The 17,736-nt window shown below is 44.7% G+C and overlaps 1 protein-coding gene across 19 annotated transcripts in view; it reads right to left on the bottom strand.

Moving 5' to 3' along the window:
- Positions 6,882-17,736, bottom strand: part of DMD (dystrophin) — a 1,007,484-nt gene continuing 996,629 nt past the window's right edge. For 7 of the 19 annotated variants that reach the window (XM_021408144.1, XM_021408052.1, XM_021408105.1 and 4 more), the window contains 2 exons: positions 14,912-14,943; positions 7,573-7,672 (listed from right to left, as the gene is read on the bottom strand). Coding sequence is in view for 8 of the 19 variants with exons in the window: in XM_021408081.1 (XP_021263756.1) it covers positions 7,575-7,672 (98 nt within the window). In the remaining 11 variants the exon portion in view is untranslated. Of the gene's footprint in view, positions 7,673-14,911; positions 14,944-17,736 lie in introns of all 19 variants that reach the window. The other 12 variants (XM_021408061.1, XM_021408111.1, XM_021408081.1 and 9 more) reach the window with 3 other exon arrangements.

Raw genomic sequence — 17,736 nt, 5'->3', positions numbered from 1 at the left:
CACACACAGTCAGGTCACAGCTGTGACTCACTTACTGGAAAGAAGCTGTAGGAAAGTGCAGAAAGTGTAAGACCGTGGCTGACAGCACTACCGTAGTGCATTTGTAAAGGGGGCAGTGGCAGGGCAATGGGTCTCAAATACTTGGTACAGATGGGATGGGTCAGCCAGCAAAACCATCCTGCAGATGCTAGGCAAGGAACCGAGTGTCTGGGTCATTCGCAGAGCCCAGCTGGAGAGAAACTCAGTGCACAGGAGCTGAGAAAATGTCCCCTTACCCATGGAAATGGAAAAGTTCCATTAGGGCTAGGGGGAACGGGCAGGAAGGCCACCAGAGCACAGCAGCTAACAGTCTGGAAAAAATACCATGGAGTAGCACATGCCATAATGAAACAGCTGCCTTAGTAATAACTGATGCAGGTGACTTGTCCATGATTACTTTTCTTGTACAAAATAAAAAAAGCCCCTATACTGTAGGCAAAACAGAGGGTGGCTCTTGCAGCCTGCTATTAAAGGGGCTTCCTTCTAAACCATGGAATCATCACTGTTATTCTTTCACAGGTAATTACCACAGTTAATTGGAAGCCATATTTGCAGTGGGACAGAGATACCCTCTTTTGCCCTTTTCCCCTTCATCTGCCTCTGTGTTATCGCTGTTTGCCGCTGCGGTGCCCGTGGCAACAGCTCCGCGTCAGCTGCTCCCCCCTGACATGGTGCCTCTGAGGGCTGCATTGCCCTGAGCTCGCAGCCAACTCCTGGCACCCAGGTCCCGGCTTAGGTGAGAAGCAAAGCAGGATCCGTGTCCTGTGCCCGAGTCCCTGAGTGCCACAGGGGAAGTCAGTGCTTTGACTCCGTGGAGCACAAACACCCACGAGCCCACTGGATAAGGACCTCGAGGCCCACAGGGGCTGCAGCCGGGCTGGTTGTAGCCCAGCCCAGTGACATGCAATACAAAGCGTCAAACAAACAAAAACCAGTAGCAAAATCCATAGCTATGACTCCAGCAACGTGCAGTGCTCCACCAAGGGCTGAGTTCCTCTGTGCCTGAGGAGCAAGCAGAGAGCCTGGCAGGATGGGCAGGGGCCTGCCATGGAGGCACAGCTTAGTGGTAGGGGTGCTGCAGGGAAAACACTGACAAAGCACTTGGTAGGGAAACTAATGGAGGGTAGAAAAAGCCCTACACACTGACAAAAAGATGGCATGTGGCGTTAAACAACTACGTTGTGCTGAGGGGGAGCGCAACCTGGACCCTGCTTGCAAGCAGCTGTGCTTTGGGTTTTTCCCTGAAGACATCGGCCTGCTGTGGGTACTTGTGATTGCAGGGGCTGGCTTTACAGATATGGGTGGTCTTGTTTTTGCTTATACGTTTGCTTAGTTTAGAAGGAGCAGTCAGCAAAAAGAAAAAGGAAAAAATGAAAGAGTGAAATAAGCATACAGTAAGCTGCTGAAAGGCTCATCAGCAGTTGTCTTCTGGAAGATCTTGCTAAGGAAGGCTTTGAGCTTGCCAGTGAGCTGGAAAAATAAGAATTAAAAGAAAGATGAAAGAAGCAAAGCTCTATCCTTCATGTCTTCATCAGCTTCTGCCAAGGCGGCTGGGCCAGGCCGCCTCTGCCAGGTGTCAGTGGGAATCTCTACACAAACGATTCCAGGTTGGTTTGGTGGGTTGTTTTTTTTTTTGACAGAGCAATTAACAGGCACAGCACAGCCAACGGCTCTGTGTGTGCGCATGTGTGTGTGCAAGCAGCCTCTGTCTGTGTGTGCACATGTTTACATAAATGCATATAGGTAGCATTTATTCTAACGTTCCTAATGTTTTCTCAGGACCATGAATTTCCAAGCTTGTATTGGTGGTTCGTAGGAAAAAAAAAAAAAAGTAGTTTCATGTCTTATCACCTGCAGCTGGTTGCAGCCTTTATCTAGACATTCTCTGCTGGGTGCAGTGGGGAATGATACTGGCAATGGCCATTAATCTTTTGTGCAAAAGAAGTATCTCCTCTATCAGTGTTAGAATAAAACCATTTGTCTGGTGAGCGAAGCACAACTAAAAATTATCCTTCTGCAGAAGTAAAAATCCTTTCATAATGATATTTTTGATTATGTATTAGCACTGCCATGGATCATCAGTAAGGGCATCTCTAAGTAGCGCAAGCTTAGCTGCGAATCTTTAGATATCTAACAGCTATAATCTTATTGTGGAACGTGCTGTGGCTGTTCTAACCTCACACTGTATGTCCTAACACTGCCAGTGTGTAAGCATGTACCTGTGCAAAGCTCTCTACATCCACAGCACTTGACTGCTGTTCCCATACAATGCTTTGTGCTCCCACTGGCCCATCCCTGGAGGCGCTCAAGGCCAGGTTGGATGGGGCCCTGGGCAGCCTGAGCTGGTGGGGGGCAGCCCTGCCCATGGCAGGGGCTGGGGCTGGGTGGCCTTTGAGGTCCCTTCCAGCCCAAACCATTCTGTGATTCTATGATTCTGTGATTCCCGTCCCAAGTGCCCAGCCTGGCATGGTCCCTCACTGGACAAGGAGCTTTGTCACTGCACTGCTCCACAGCTGGTCACACCACTTCAAGGCTCCGCTGCTCATTGGCTTCCAAGAGAAGAAAAAAGAGCTTTTGTCCTGCTGATGTGGGACCAAGAAACTCTGCTTTCCTGAGTAGAAGGAGTAGTAAGAAGGCTGAGGAGTGGCCTATAGTGGCTGGCAGGAGCTGACTTGGTGACAGCAACTCTGTAGCAGAAGGGCATGCAGAAACTGAGCAGGTTTGTGCCAGGGACCAAACCCTCTTCTCCTTTCATAGAGGTCTAATTGACTCGTTTAACACTCCATGTTGCTGGTTTGGATTCAAGTAGAGCATGTGGAAGGAAACAGATACAGAAACACTGAAGGAATTAACAAAATTTTCTGATTATTTTCCTTTGACAGAGAGAAGGGAGAACGTTACATAGTGGATTGCTTAAGCCAATACATAGGGAGAATTTGCTTGGACACGGCTTGCAAAAGGCATGCACAGGCAAGTAAGTAAATGGTGTATCCATTGTAATGCTCAGTCAATGAAAAGAAGTCCTTAACCTGTCATACTATTACCCATGACTGACGCATCCGAGCCTTGGCTTGGCAAGAAGTAAGGATTTAGGCAATGGGCTGAAGCAGCGATGCGGTGTATTTGTGAAGCCTCATGGTACACTTCTACAGCTCTGTGATTTCCTTACATCTCATCCCTCCCTTAGCCACAAGTGCTTTTAAACCAAATTTTCAGAACTAAGTATGTGCTGTAAGCAGCAAGCCACGCTATCAGCTTACAGGGATCGCTGCACCAGCCTCAGCTGGTCTGGGCATCCCCACCTGTCTTGCAGTTATGGCTCTTCCTGATGAGCTGATCCACTTGCTCGGAGCTGGAACAAGCTCCCGGGGAAATCTAAGTGCTCTGTGCCAGAGAGGGAGGTCTCATGGGGATTCAGCATGCCAGGTGACAGCCAGGAAGTGAATTACCACCAGTGCTCCTGACTGTGATACACGGAGGGTACAAGAGATGGTGGCCTCACTGGGGATGGCTGAGGGACCCCGCCACCTCTGTCCTCCATGGCTGCTTCTCTTTGCCCAGGTGTGAGAAGTGCCCCTGGGGCTGCCTGGGGGATTTGCACCCAGGTGCCCCGTCAAGACTGCTGCCCTGGCTGGTGTGGCCATCCAGAAGGTACAGAAACAACTACGGGGTTTGCTGGTGAATGGCAGCTTATTAACCACAGCATGCAAAAGTAGAGAATGATCATCTTCGCTGCCCAGAAAGCAAAGGAAACACACTGGACACTTAACTTAAAATGAGCGTCTTCAGCCTAAAAACACCTAAGGAGAATGATGATAAGAGGCGTTCAGAAATGCCAGGTTTTATTACTGGGATGTTCAGACTTGTAAATACCGGGGTTGTGGGAGTGGGCAGCTTGATGCAGATGCTGGGCAGGCTGCACGCACTGCACTGCACTGCACTGCACTGCCTTGAAGAGCCTCAGCAGTGACTGCAGCAGCCGCTCCATTACCCTGTCCCAGCCCCTGCACGCGGCCAGGCGAGAGGCGGCTGTCAGCATGCCGCGTTCTGTCCGCAGCAGCGGGGCCTGCAGGTGCCTGCAGCAGACGTGGCTCTGCGAGGGAGCGCTGGGGCAGGCCCACGTGGGTTTGCCTTCCCTGCTTCTGCTGCTAAGGCAGCGTGCCGCTTCTCTCTCACTCTTGCGCCTTGTTACAACTTTCCAGTTCATTTAGACATTTACTAAGACAAACCTGACCCATCTGGCTCATGGGCGGGCTTACAGCCCAACGGCACCTCTTCATGTGCAGCCAACCTCAGCACAAGCAGCAGGGAAAAAACCATCCCTCTCTTTCCTTAACTGCATTAAGTCTTGTCACTGAGGGCTGCCGCGCGCTGTGGATAGTGTAATGTTCAGGGGAGGCTCCGGTACAGCACAGCACAACCCAGTTCATGTGTGTGTAGGAGTGGATCTGGAGTAACTCAGATCTGAAAGAGGAGCTGTGGGACGTGTATTTCTTTCCTTTAATTAGTGCAATGAGGGAATTCTCATCTCCTCCTTCACAGTATTATCAAAAGTATGCACATAGATACGCTATCTTTTGGCTTTTTGTTTTCAGTTGTATTACTTCTGAAAGGTAGAGCTCAAAGACAGACTCACGGTACAACTGAGTGGCATCTGAGTATTAAAACCTACGTGTATTTCTTAGATATGGGACGAGATGTATGTGATCAGCCTCTCTGATGGGAACACCTCCTCCCAAAGCTCTGAGGAAGTGGGGCTTAGTGCTGCACCTAGTGGCCAGTACGTGTCAGACCAATGACCAAACCTGAGCTTCACTTCTGCTTCACAGTACTAGTGTCCACAGATTGGACAGAATTTCATCCCCCTCTCTGAAGCAGAGCGTGCTGCTCCCCTGGAACAGCTTGTGTGCTTCACGTGGCTTCTGCTCTGCCCAAAATACTAACGGAGAGAACAACCGAAGCCAGAAGAGCCTCTTTTACTCTGCCAAGCAAACCTCGAGCGCCGCCTGCGGCACAGAGCCGGGTCATGGAGATGGCGGTCAGAGGGGGATCTGGGACCTGGCAGCGCAGTGGTGGCATCACTGGAGAGGGGAGGCACCGGCTGGGCACAGAGAGAGAGTCGACAAAAACATCAGACCTTTTATAACATAACTGCGTGCTTTATTGATATACACAGTAAAGCAGTATATAATACAATAGTAAGGCATATATTTGGTGAAGTCTGATATGTTGTGAAAAATGCAGTAAAACAGAAGTTTATAAAAATAATTAGTAAATGTTACAGTGTTGGTGTTAAAACACAATATATTATGATATCCAAGTAATAAACCAGTACTAACAATGAAATAACATGCCATATGGTATTTATGTATTCAATTACACTGATTATGTTTTACAGTTTAATACTTTGTCAATATAAGGAATATGAAACAATTCCCAAATTATGCTTAAAAAAGCAGTGATAAAGCTTTCAACTTCTTAAATATTTCTGACAGACTCACTCCAAAACTAAGACCTAGAAAGTAAAACAAACAAAACAAAACCCTGATGAAAACAACCGTGCAATCCATCTTCCTCTGTTTGTTTTCTGAAGAGAAGGTTTGGGGGGGGGGAGGTTGTGAGTAAGGGGGAAAAATGAGAAGAAACCCAGAAAGTCTCTTTCCCAGATCTCAGACTAAACCCTCTGGTAAAGAAGACCACGAGAATTACATGGGGTTCCTACTGCAATAAAGTGTTAAGAAAGCTCTTTATTACGAAAGCAGAGGGTTGGGGGGATTGTACTTATTCTTTGTGAATTATTAGCATTCTTACTTAAATGATGAGACCCGTTCACACAATGGACGAGTGGTGATGATGTAACATATCCGTACGTAATTGTCAGGAACACCACAAAACCAAAGTGAGGTAGAAATAGCATGACTAGCCATGTTCAATGTTAACTAGCATTCAAAATAAAATCTTTCCCAAGTTTAATTACACTTCATACAAGAAGAGGTAACAGATTTTTACTTTGCAATATAAAGTCAGACGGTGTGTTTCTATGTACCTAAGATAAAATTAAAAGCTGGTTAAGATAATGAAGTGGTAAAGCTTTTGCTGACAGCACCTCATACCCAAACCTACCTCTCTAGAGCTGCAGTTACGCTGGCTAATCTGTTTTTCTATCAGTTCCTCTCTTTCTCACTTTACTGTTAATTGTGCGGTATTACTTGTAGGGAGAAATGGGGAAGGAGAAAGCATCAGGGCCTTTGTTTTGAAGATAAATATCTCGGGGAGCAGTGTGGCTACCTTCACCTGATCACCATAAACATATAAGAACAGCAGTAACTCTTCCACAGCCTTCCTCAAAGGTTGCTTGCTGCATTACAGCTCCTCGGGACCAGCTGCTCTAGCAGGCTGAGACAGACATTGCGGCAAGGTCTGGTTTTATTTTCCAGAGGATCAAGTAGCTCTACATTCGGTAACAGCGTTGGAAGCCATACAAGCAAAGGTGCTCCGTGAGTAACCCACTTGTGCTTCACGTCAGAAGCTGATCCCCACGTGGGGTCAGGAGGGAACTTCTCCCTTTCTTCTCTAGTGTGCAGCGAGGTGACGCTAACGGCGGCGGCGGGCAGGGAGAGCCATACACAGCTCCTGCTGAAGCTCTGGGCACTGGCCGTGGCCAGCAGGGAACCGGACAGTAAGGTCCAAAGGTTCCATCCGGTAAGGCAATTCTACGTTCCTTCACTAAGGACATTCAGGAATTTAGTCAGCAGAGGAAATGCTGGCGCACTGGACATCATTCAATTCTTTCCTTTTTTTTTTTGTCTTTTCATTAATTTTTTGCAGGCTCTGTCATGTAATGTGCTCTTTCATTTAATTATTGCCAACTAGTGCGATTCATGTAATTGTTAATTTTATTGGAAAGAAGTGAAATAACTATCTTCACTGGAAGTCCAGGAGTTTTTTTTTTTTTTTTTTTCCAAAAGCCAGCCCTAGTCAGACCAAACCAATGAGAAATGTTAAGTTTTGGTGTCGCTGCAGGAAATGCTTTTCTCTTTTTCTCCTTTTTGACAGGCCAGGAAAAGAACACAGAACATGAATCTCTCTCTGATGCAGCTGCAGAGCTGAAATGATACTAAACAAATGCACTGCCTCCATATTTTTTTTTTGTATTTTTTAAAGGGGGTTTCTATAAACAATTATTTTTATAAAGCACACTTTAGTTTACAATCTTTCTTTATAACTGTTATAAATTTTTTTTTAAACAACCCGAAATGCGTTCCATATAAAGAAATGGCAAGTTATTTAGCTATCAAGATTTTACATGTAGTTTTCTTATAATTTTTTTGTACAATTGCATAGACGTGTAAAACCTGCCATTGTTAACAAAACAGAAACAGACTTAGGAAACTACTGAAATCTACAGTATAGTACCACTACCCTTCACAAAAATATAGATTTGTTTTCTTGTAAACTCTTACAGTCTAATCCTCTTTGTAGTATGAATATTATAAAAACCATGCGGGACGCCTGAAGTTGTAAAACACATCTTGCTATTCTAACACCTTGTCGTCAGTCATCACTGTAACTAAGGTTTCCATTGCTCTTCCCAAGTCATCTGCCATGTGGAAAAGGCTCCCTACATTGTGGCCTGAAAAAGAAAGGCAAAGAAGAGGCCGTTAAATGAGAAAGAACATCTTATGGAAAAGGCCGCGTGCAGATGCATCGCTCTCCAGGAACAGCTCACCATCATCCCCAGTGCGGTACGCTCCAGAGTTTCCAAAAGCCTCCTGTATGAGCATATGTCATCATTAGCAAAAGCTGCCAATTTCCCAAAACGCTTAACAGCAACACTGGCTGCAACAGCTAGTGTAACCTGCGCCGACAATAAGGCAGCGTGTTTGCGTTCCAACAAAAATCCCCAGCGGGGATGAAACCGTATCCTAACAAATGTTCACCAAAAGCCAAACAAAACCCAACAGTATCACCGAAAACCTTCCAACTGGTGGTGCAAGTGTCTGACCGTTCAACATTCTATCAGGGAGAAAAACAGAAAACAGATCAGCGGTAATTAACTACATCATTAAAGGCAAGAGGTCCCCGCAGGATGTCTGCACTGATAGCTAGAACAAAGTAAATGGCTGCATTTTACTCAGTCTCTTCGGTAAGTTTCTGTAATGTCCTCTGCCTTTCAGACAGCAGTCCAGCAGAACTAAGATGCCCAGTTATCAAGGAACTACACACGGGCTTCCCGCACAGAAGTGACAAATAAATGCAGGCTACAGTTCTGAAGACAAAATCTCTAACTTCCTCTCACACTCATTTCACCAAGGGAAAGTTAAAGGTCACAACGCTGATCAGCAGTAATAAATTGCTTTGACAAAATTAGAGACTGAACAGACATGAAGGTAGGGAGATTAAACTGCCAAATGTTGTCAGGTTAGGCACTTGGCACACCCTGCTGGTCTCCAGCTGCTGTTCAGGAGATGCTGGGTCTCCTCTAAGCCCTGTGGCAGTTCTGCACTCTGTGTCTGTCTGAAACACCCCTGAAACATCTCAAATGTCAGAGGTCATGGTTCAAGCAACTGAAGCCCACTGGGAGCCTCCTTCCTGAAAGTGTATGACTGAAGAGGGAATATGGCAGAGATCTAGACACCCTGAAGGATAAGCATCCAGTTCAAGATTTCTTACAAGGACATGGAGGAACAACCAGACAGAAAGCGTTAAGAGAAGCAGAAGGAAATTATATTCCACACAGCACATAATTACGTTATTGAACACATCGCCACAGGCTGATGTAGAGGCCAAACATATAAATGAGTTAAAAAAGGAATTAGAAAATAATCACGGAAGAAAGATTTATTTAGATGCAACGAAGTGCAAGTGACCTCCAACTCGAGAAGGCCCCAAGCAGCAGAGTGCCAGCAAGTGAAAGTATTTAACAGGGGAAGCATTACTCAATAAAACGCCATGTTGCTATGGCCTGAGGGGTTTGATTTACTCCCTGAGAGTACTTCGGTAGAACATTTCTTTAGGAGAGCACTGAAGGCGCAATGCTGTCTGCCCACAGCTCTGCTTCCCAGGAATGCTAGCCTGCATGCTGGGCCTTCCCCATGGTCCACAAAGAAGGAGCACTCAAATGAAGACAGGACATGACCAGGACATCCAAGATGCACCTTTCATGCAACTCACTACCTGTGCCCTGCAGAAGTTTGACTGCTGACATCACCCACCTATAGGGCTGCTGTCCCTCCTGACACAGCTGTTGTCTTTAACAACAAGAGCAACCCTTCCCTATGGGACAAATCACACTCACCAACACAAGATGGAAGAAAAGACCATTCTCTTCCAAAAGTTCAAATATTGTGGTAATCATGCACTGCTGGCATTTCTGCAGCGCACAGAAGCTTGGAGTGACATTAGTTAATATTAACCGGCATACACAGAACAGAAAAAAGATGACCTAGGAAACGGCCAGGGAAGTTTCTTTCTTCTGGAGAAATACTACTACTTTTTACATTCAAATACGTACTAATTTTGAAGTGGTTCTTTTGAACGTAGCTGTGCAGTGCATGGCACAGTGCCCAATATCAAGACAAAGAAAGACGTGTTGCTAATGTAATGGTATCTCCCTTCTTGCACTAATGTACAGAAAAAAAAGAGATGCATCACACAGAAATTTCACATACAGAACATGAATGTACAGTCATCCTACTAATCCTGTGCAAGAACTTGTAAGTCGCTCGTAAGCACGTCAAGGAGCAGCATATGAAAAATTCCTGCCAAGTTCTGGTCAAAACATAGCTTTAGATGGAAGGGATAATATTTCTTGCACCAGGCAGGCTGTAATTAAATGCTAGCACGAACTTTCAGAAGCAATTGTAGTAATGGCCCTTAATCTTCATTTACCCCTATTACAGTGCAATCCCTCTTGCTGAGATCAATTCAGAAAATTTGACTGCAGAAATAGAAAATTTGACAAAGTCATAGGAAAGCATTAATTTTGGATTGGAGATCCTCCGGTAAACTGGAACATAACTGCCACTGGTCTGCTCTATTTACCTGAAGCTCTGATATGCTTAGGTGTTTTTGTAGCAAATGGTACCAAGGCTTTATCAGAATAACCCTGGTATAAACTGACTCATCTGCAGCGTCCCTACAAACACACTGACCCTGCAAGCTCCTGTCAAGCAACCTCTGGCTTTAAATACTGTTCTTCCTTGCCTGCAGCACCCTACAGACATGGGGGCAGGAAGGTGCTGGGGGCTGTTACCAGGTAACCTGCAGAGGGAGCAGACATTACTTGAGGGATCATGAGTGCTCATTCCGGTTCATAGTGATGACTGACTCTAGAATCAATATCAGACTACAAGGACACTCATTTCCAGCTTAGAAAGAATTATCACCCAAACTGCAACCGAACTGCTAAAGCTCATCTTCAGAAAAATTCAGTACTAGTTAATACTATTTTGTTCTGTCAGACACAGAGCTGTAAAGGTAATGAAAGCAAGCTGATTTTATAGGAAGAGTCTAGGTCTAGAGAGAATAACTTAAATCGAAAGCAAACATAAGAAAGTCTTTCAGAAGTCTGCCACAGCAGGTACAAATTGCTAAATTGTTCAGCCAACTGAAACACAGGCCAAGGTGCATCTAGAGATCCCCAGTTATTCTCTCAATCCATCAAAATTACAGGCATGTATGCTAGTGTTTCTTCCTTTTTTCTGTTAATTGCTGCCATATTTTTGAGATAACCATGCTTTGTTCTCCCTCCACAAAAGCTGTGCAGCGTTATGCTGGGGTGATTAACCAGATATGACTCCCTCTCCATGTTCTGCCTGTCTCATGGGTCATAACTTCCTCTGCAGAAAAGCGGAACAATCGCGCATCTCCTCCTGAGCCATGTGAGTTTACAGCTCAGAGCACGACCATAAACCACTGCTGACTGCAGTTTATTTTAACAGCTGGACTGTAAAGTGCATCAGCCTTGGCACTGCGATCCCAGGACAGTCCAGGAAAGGAGGATGAGCCAGGATTGTTCACAGTTTGGCCATGCCCCAGCCGTTCCACCAGCCAACCCTTAGCTGGGCATCACTGCCCCGCCAGCAGCATGGATGTAAATGAAAACAGCAGAGCTCGTGGTAGTGGTGGCCCAGGAGCTGCTGCCCCTGCCAGCCCTGCACCCTGGGCTGCCCTGTGGTGGAGGAAGAGTGGGGTGAGGGGTGCTTCCAACTGGCTCTGAGCTCACTGGCCCCTCGTGACATTGTTTATTCTGCAGCTGCCAAAATTAAGCGTTCCAGTACTCTGTAACATGAGGTGCTTCTGTATTTATTCATTGACGTCTACTGTGCTTCAAGTCTGCTCTTTTTGAAGACTTGTCACTGCTTTGCATTTCGCTGTCTTGGGGAGAGGTGTTCACTGCTGAACTACGTAAGCGTTAATGATGCCACCAGCCCCGGAGCAGCTTTGCAACACAAAATAAAAGATGAAAGTCCTTCTTTCTTACCTTAGGCTCCCTTGTAACAGCACCAGAGGCAGATTGGGAAAGCAGTCTAATTTAGATTCATGATTCCTCACCTGCTTGCACAGAAGAGTGCAGTGTTTCACAGATTTTCTGTGAATTCTCTGCGGACAGCTATCAGTTCTGTGGGTACACAGCTCAGGCTGGAGCCTGGCTGCCCTTGCTCTGGGGCACCTTGGCTTCCGAGCTCCTTTCCTGTGGCAGACATGACCTGAGCAACCTTCTGAATGATGCAGCGTAAATTTGTCAGGGTTGAGTGCTGGGGGAGGTGGGGTCACTAGCACGAGGGAGTAAAAGATAGGACAAGACTGCAAACAGTTAAAAACAACACAGAATCACAGAATGGCTTGGATTGAAAGTTACCTTAAAGATCACCTAGCCCCAATCCCTGCTGTGGGCAGGGCTGCCCCCCACCAGCTCAGGCTGCCCAGGGCCCCATCCAACCTGGCCTTGACTGCCTCCAGGGATGGGGGGATGGGGCACCACAGCTTCTCTGGGCAGCCTGTACCAGTGCCTCATCGTTCTCTGAGTAAAGGATTTCTGCCCAACATCTAACCTAAATCTCCCCTCTTTTTGTTTAAAGCCATTCCCCCTTGTCCTATCACCATATGCTCATGGAAAAAGTAAATCCCCGCCCTGCTTTTAAGCTCCCCTCAAGTACTGAAAGGCCGCAATGAAGTCACCCCGCAGCCTCCTCTTCTCCAAGCTGAACAAGCCCAACTCCCTCAGCCTGTCTTCACAGGAGAGGTGCTCCAGCCCTCTGATCATCTTGGTGGCCCTAACATATGCAATAATTTCCCAGTACTGTATGTGTAACGAATGTACCTTCTATAATGCCTATTTACCTAAGAGCTCAAATTAACTGACTGTTGCTACATAGCTGGTTTTTTTAATATTGAATACTTGCTTACTTGCCTGCTGCAAGACTGAAACATAAGACATTTTTAATTAAGAAGCAAATGAGAAAAATACTGCCCCTAAAGCACTTAGAAAAATATACATCATAGCTTTACACTCATTATTATTAATATTTTTAATATACCTTCACCAAAGAAGGCATTAATTCCTTTTTTTTTTTTTTTTACATTAAAGCTGAAGAGGTTTTATCCATGCTTTAGGCACTAAAAGATTGAAAGATGTTATTTAAGAAAAATACTACCACAGTCTTTCAACTGCAGCAGCATCGCTCAAAATGGGCAAGGAGACTATTAGCTGATACTTGTAAAATGGAGGGAATACTAATACAAGAGTGTTTGCTTTGAAAGCGGGAGATACTTATTTCTGCAGACAGTAGCTCCATCATTTCTGGTCACAAACAGAATGATGTGTTCTATATCTACTGAATTTGCTTTAGAGGCGATACTGGAATTAAGGCCCTTGGGTGAGGGCACAGTAATTGAATATCAATCTCCCAGTACAGCTTGTCACAGAAATAAACGTGGAGCACTCAGTCTCCAATGAGTGGACAGAACGTAAATTAAGAAAGCCCAGAGCAGCACGGTCTCTTTTCAGCAGCACAGATTTCTAACCCTTTCCCTACAAAAGAAAAATCCTTTCTGTTGGTGGCTTGGATTTTGATGCCCTTATTCATATTGAGTTAATGCCAGGAAATCCATGGGATTACACATGAAGACAATACCTAATGTGCAAAATGGGATCAAAACGTGGCCTAGCGGGTTTAAAATTGCACGATCTGACAACGCACAAATAGATTCATGCATAAAGCAAAACCTGTTCTGTAACTTACCTCATACACTCCACGAGCATGCAGAGAACTGTGCTTTATATATTCAGCTCTGCAAGCTACTAAGCACCCTCTGGAACCATCAGTGAGCACAAACACAACTGGAGGGCAGTAGGCAATTCACTGAAGAAGTTAGTGCTTGCTTTTAGGGTTATGCTGCTGGAATGCGACTGGGTAAAAACATGGCCGTTTTTCTAACCTTCCTATTGTTAATTGGGTCAGATGTCCTCAGCAGCAGAACTTTCTCCTTTTTCTGCACAATACGCATACATATGAATGAGGATAATGGAAATCAACAACCTGTTTTGCTGAACTGGAGAACAATTCTCAGACTGGAGAACAATTCTCAGACCATACGCGAAGGGCTGAATATGAAATCAATTTCATACCATTTCTGAACTGGTGCAGACTGATGACATGCCAAGCACCCTTTTTTCATCCATTTGAAAGGACCTGACCTTTGAGGGCAGATGTAATCTGCACTGAGGATCTCACTCCTCCAAATACCTGTGCAAGCCACTACAGCAAATGCAGAGAACTGCTGTATTTCAAGGCATCACATCACAACAAATCCTGGCTTACCCAGTGTCACGTGTGGGTGACTGGGGGCTCACAACAGCTCAGCCAAACACCCAGCGTAGTGCATTTTCATGAGCTCACCCTGCTGCACCAGCCAGCATCTGCGAACTGAGTTACCATTCAGTTCTGTCTCAGCCACACCGAGCATCCTCTGTATGGGAAAGGAGACTTCACAGCTATCTGCAACTGCACTCAGGCAGTCCCTGAATAGTTTATCTTTGATAATGATTTTCCCTGAGAATTCATCTTTTAAAACACTGTCTCCAGTTGGAGAATGAAGAGCAGCTTCACAGAGGAAAAAATAAAGGCTTTCTGGAATTACTTTAAAAGATGCTGTGACAACGCACCACAAAACATTTTCCTCCAATAACGATGTACAAATACTAAAATCTACTTTGTATCAAACTAACCACGTCCATCGTGCCCACTGAAAACCACTGTCCGTTTACACTGCTGAAAGCAACACTGTGGATCTGGTGAATGTTAGTAGCATTTTTCATTGTGCAATAGTGTATCAATAAATTAAAACACCTGAATCTCTTGTACCTCTCAACTTTCACTGTGTTAAAGAAAGATTATCGAATTACTGTGGTTCATGGTTGGTATATTGGCATACAGATGAAAATAAAACTGCAAGTATGTAAACAGAACAGTAAGGGACAGGGGTCTGTCTGCTTTGTTTACACACAAGAAAAACAACGTAAGTCAATTACAGCAGCATTATTTGCTGACCACATTTGTCACACGAAGGTTTACTTTCAATGTATTGCTTTCTCCTCCCCATCCCTGACCTTCCGTCTTCGGGAGGATGTAAGAAAAGGCACATCCCTGGGCTAATGCTGTCTCTGTGGAAAGTTGAGAGGTACGCTGCTGTTAGAGCACACGTGGGAAATGCACTCAGCAAAACCAAACAAAACTAAAACCACAAGAAGACAATCCCCGCCCTTTAACAAACCCAAGCAAACCGTGCTGCTGTCACACGCATGCTGGGCACAGAAAGCAAGATGTGACAAACAGAAGCCATGGCAGTGAGCTTGCATCTCACTAACCTCTCTCACTGGCTTTCCAGGGGCATTTCTTCCTTTAGGAACAGAGAGAGGAAGTGGAAGAAATATCAGAAAAGAAAAAAAAACACACATAAATGTATTTTTCATATCTTAAAAGACACTTCAGTTTCCATTTAGGAACTTAATATAAAATAACTGCATTTCTGCTTTAAACAAAGACTGAAAGTACATTGAAATCCACTGACAATTCTGAGCTGATTTATTCAAGAACAGTTCTGTAATCTGCTGTTTGGTTTTAACTTAGCAAAAACACTTGAGAAAACCACTAAAACCAACACAGCCCTTTCAGCTGAGGATAAGGATGAAAGAGAAAAATCTGATTCACATTCTGGGCATGCACATTTTGTCAATTTGTGTACTTCTCCTAATTAGCATTGGTGGTAAAATCATGTTTATCCAAGTTCAAAATCATTTTATCTAAACACATCTCATTTCATTATTGCCTATGTATGAATGTATGTAGGCAATGTATCCATATACACATTCATATAAACACATACGTGCACTCACATACATTTCACACCTACAGCCATTAGATGGGAATATTACTGTTCTCACATTCAGGATAAGTGTAGTACAGAAGATATTTCCAACAAGTTGATCTGCATGCATTTAACAATGAGAGAACAAAGGCACAAAGAAGGAGAAAAATGAAGTAAAAGGGAAAAGAAGGAAAGTTTCTCAACACTTCTAAGTTGCAGCAACAAAACTGAGCAGTCAGTAATGACTTCAGCTGAAAAGATGTCCCTTACAAACCTTCCTAGAAGCCATGCTTTGATCCAACAGATTCTTCTCAAACACTTGTGGTGTATTTGCTTTAAAAATAGAAAGCTGGGTGCATATCAACAGCTGAAGCACTTCCCTCTGTACCCACTGTATGTCCAGTGACAATTAACACTCGCCATCTCCAGAAGCTGTGTTCCACTGCCACCGGTACATTACTGAAGCACTGGTACTGCCAGACCATGAGTCTTAGGCAGAAGAGTCTCTAAGGCAGACACTGTTCAAGAAAGAGAACGATCTTTGTCCCAGAGCTGCTGTAAATAATGTAATTGTAAACGTATGAGACAACAGGGGGAGAGAAAGCTATGTGAGAGTGAAGACATTGGTCAGCATAACAGCGACCTAATTGCTGTCAAGTTTTGGAAGGTATCATGGCCTGCAGTAGAAAGGTAGAGAAAGAATATGATAAATAAGTTTGCAGGTGTTTTACAAGGAGCAGAAAAAGGGTCAGCAACCTCATGCATCTACTGCAGAACTCTGCAGAGCGGCTCAGCTGCTACATACAGTACAGCACTCTCCCACAGGAGAGCCATAAGGAATCTCAGTCACCTGGGCCAAGGGGTGTGGTATGTAGGACCACAGCAAGGAGAGGGGGAATACGCTCCAGAAGAAGCCAGGCTAGCTCAACTGGAAGAGTATTTACAGAATTCCCTACAGTGTAATTACTCCGGCGTATTCTTCTGATTCAGTACACCGTGGAAAGAAAAGTCTGAGTCATGAGGCGTTTAGCTGCCAGAATAAGAGAAATTCTGTTATTTGCAGTGATCAAAGCTGCTGGTCCCACTTACAACATTATCCCATTCATGACAGAGCAACGGAGGCTGGCCGATGCAAGACTGAGAGAAAAGAACGTGTCTGGCATGCTTTTATGTGAACGAGATAAAAGTAAAGCATAACTTATACTATTCTTAGTGCCATTTATTTAATGTTGTGGGATCTTGTAATTTCACCGCACAAGACAACATCCGTATTAGGCAGTACTGTGTTGAACTATTACAGTGAGTGCTGATCCCTCTCTAAAGGTGGCCCTGTTATGTTACAGCCTCGTCGCTCTTTGAAGCCATCATGGTCTCATTTCTAACCACGTCATTGCTCCCACTTCCACAAGCACTGCTCTGCACTGACATCACGGGGAACTCTACTGAGTTCAGTAACCCAACAACTGTCCTGAAATTCACTTCTGAGTTTCACTCACAAAAAGCATTTGCCCCAAAACCATAACCATAAAATAGCCTACTCCACCGTGAGATCCACCTGAAATGATGCAACCTGTTTGTCCTCAGTGTTGCAAGAGAGAAGAATTTGGCTTTAAAAATACCTTCCTGCCAATCTTACTTTCTAATTGCAGCAAAACTCCCTGGAGATTCAGGAGCCTGGGCACAAACACAGTGTGAAAATGTTTTCCTCTGTGGCCCATTATCTAGCAGGGTCAAATAAACCACTGAGGTGGTATTTAATAGTAGATTTCCACTAAATGTCAGACCTCTGACTTTGACATCTGTTATGAGTTAGCACAGCAGCTGTCTGGAGCAGCTGCAGCAGTTGTGAATTTGCTGGGAGCAGCAAAGTAAAGCAGGAATGAATGGGAAACCTCGTAGGCTTCAAGGAAAGAAAAACTACTTTGGGACAGCAATCATCAGGTATTCAGCAACATTTTTCTCCACAGAAATCAAATGGCTTTCAGCACCTACAAAGCTTTCAGCTGTGCAAAGGGTGTGGAGGTCCTGCACTACTTAGGAAACACTAAGAACTGCCAAGAGGTTAGACTGAAGAAACAAAACACCTATGAAAGGTACACAGGAATACAAGTTATTTCATCTGACATTTGCTCTTGGAGATCTGTGACACAATTTGTTTAATGCATGCTTTTCTAAAATGCATTCAATACGAATGCCATGAAGCCTTGATGTCTCTTTTAGAGCACCTACGTGTACTGAAGATTTGGTAATACCATGATCAAAACAAACCTATCCCCAGGTGAGTGAAAATTAGCCATTACCATATAATTTATTGCTTTGTTTCAG

The sequence above is a fragment of the Numida meleagris genome, chromosome 1, assembly GCF_002078875.1.
Source record: "Numida meleagris isolate 19003 breed g44 Domestic line chromosome 1, NumMel1.0, whole genome shotgun sequence".
Taxonomy (NCBI): Eukaryota; Metazoa; Chordata; class Aves; order Galliformes; family Numididae; genus Numida; species Numida meleagris.
The sequence above is the reverse complement of the archived record's forward strand: the minus strand, read 5'-3'. Positions and strand labels throughout refer to the sequence as shown.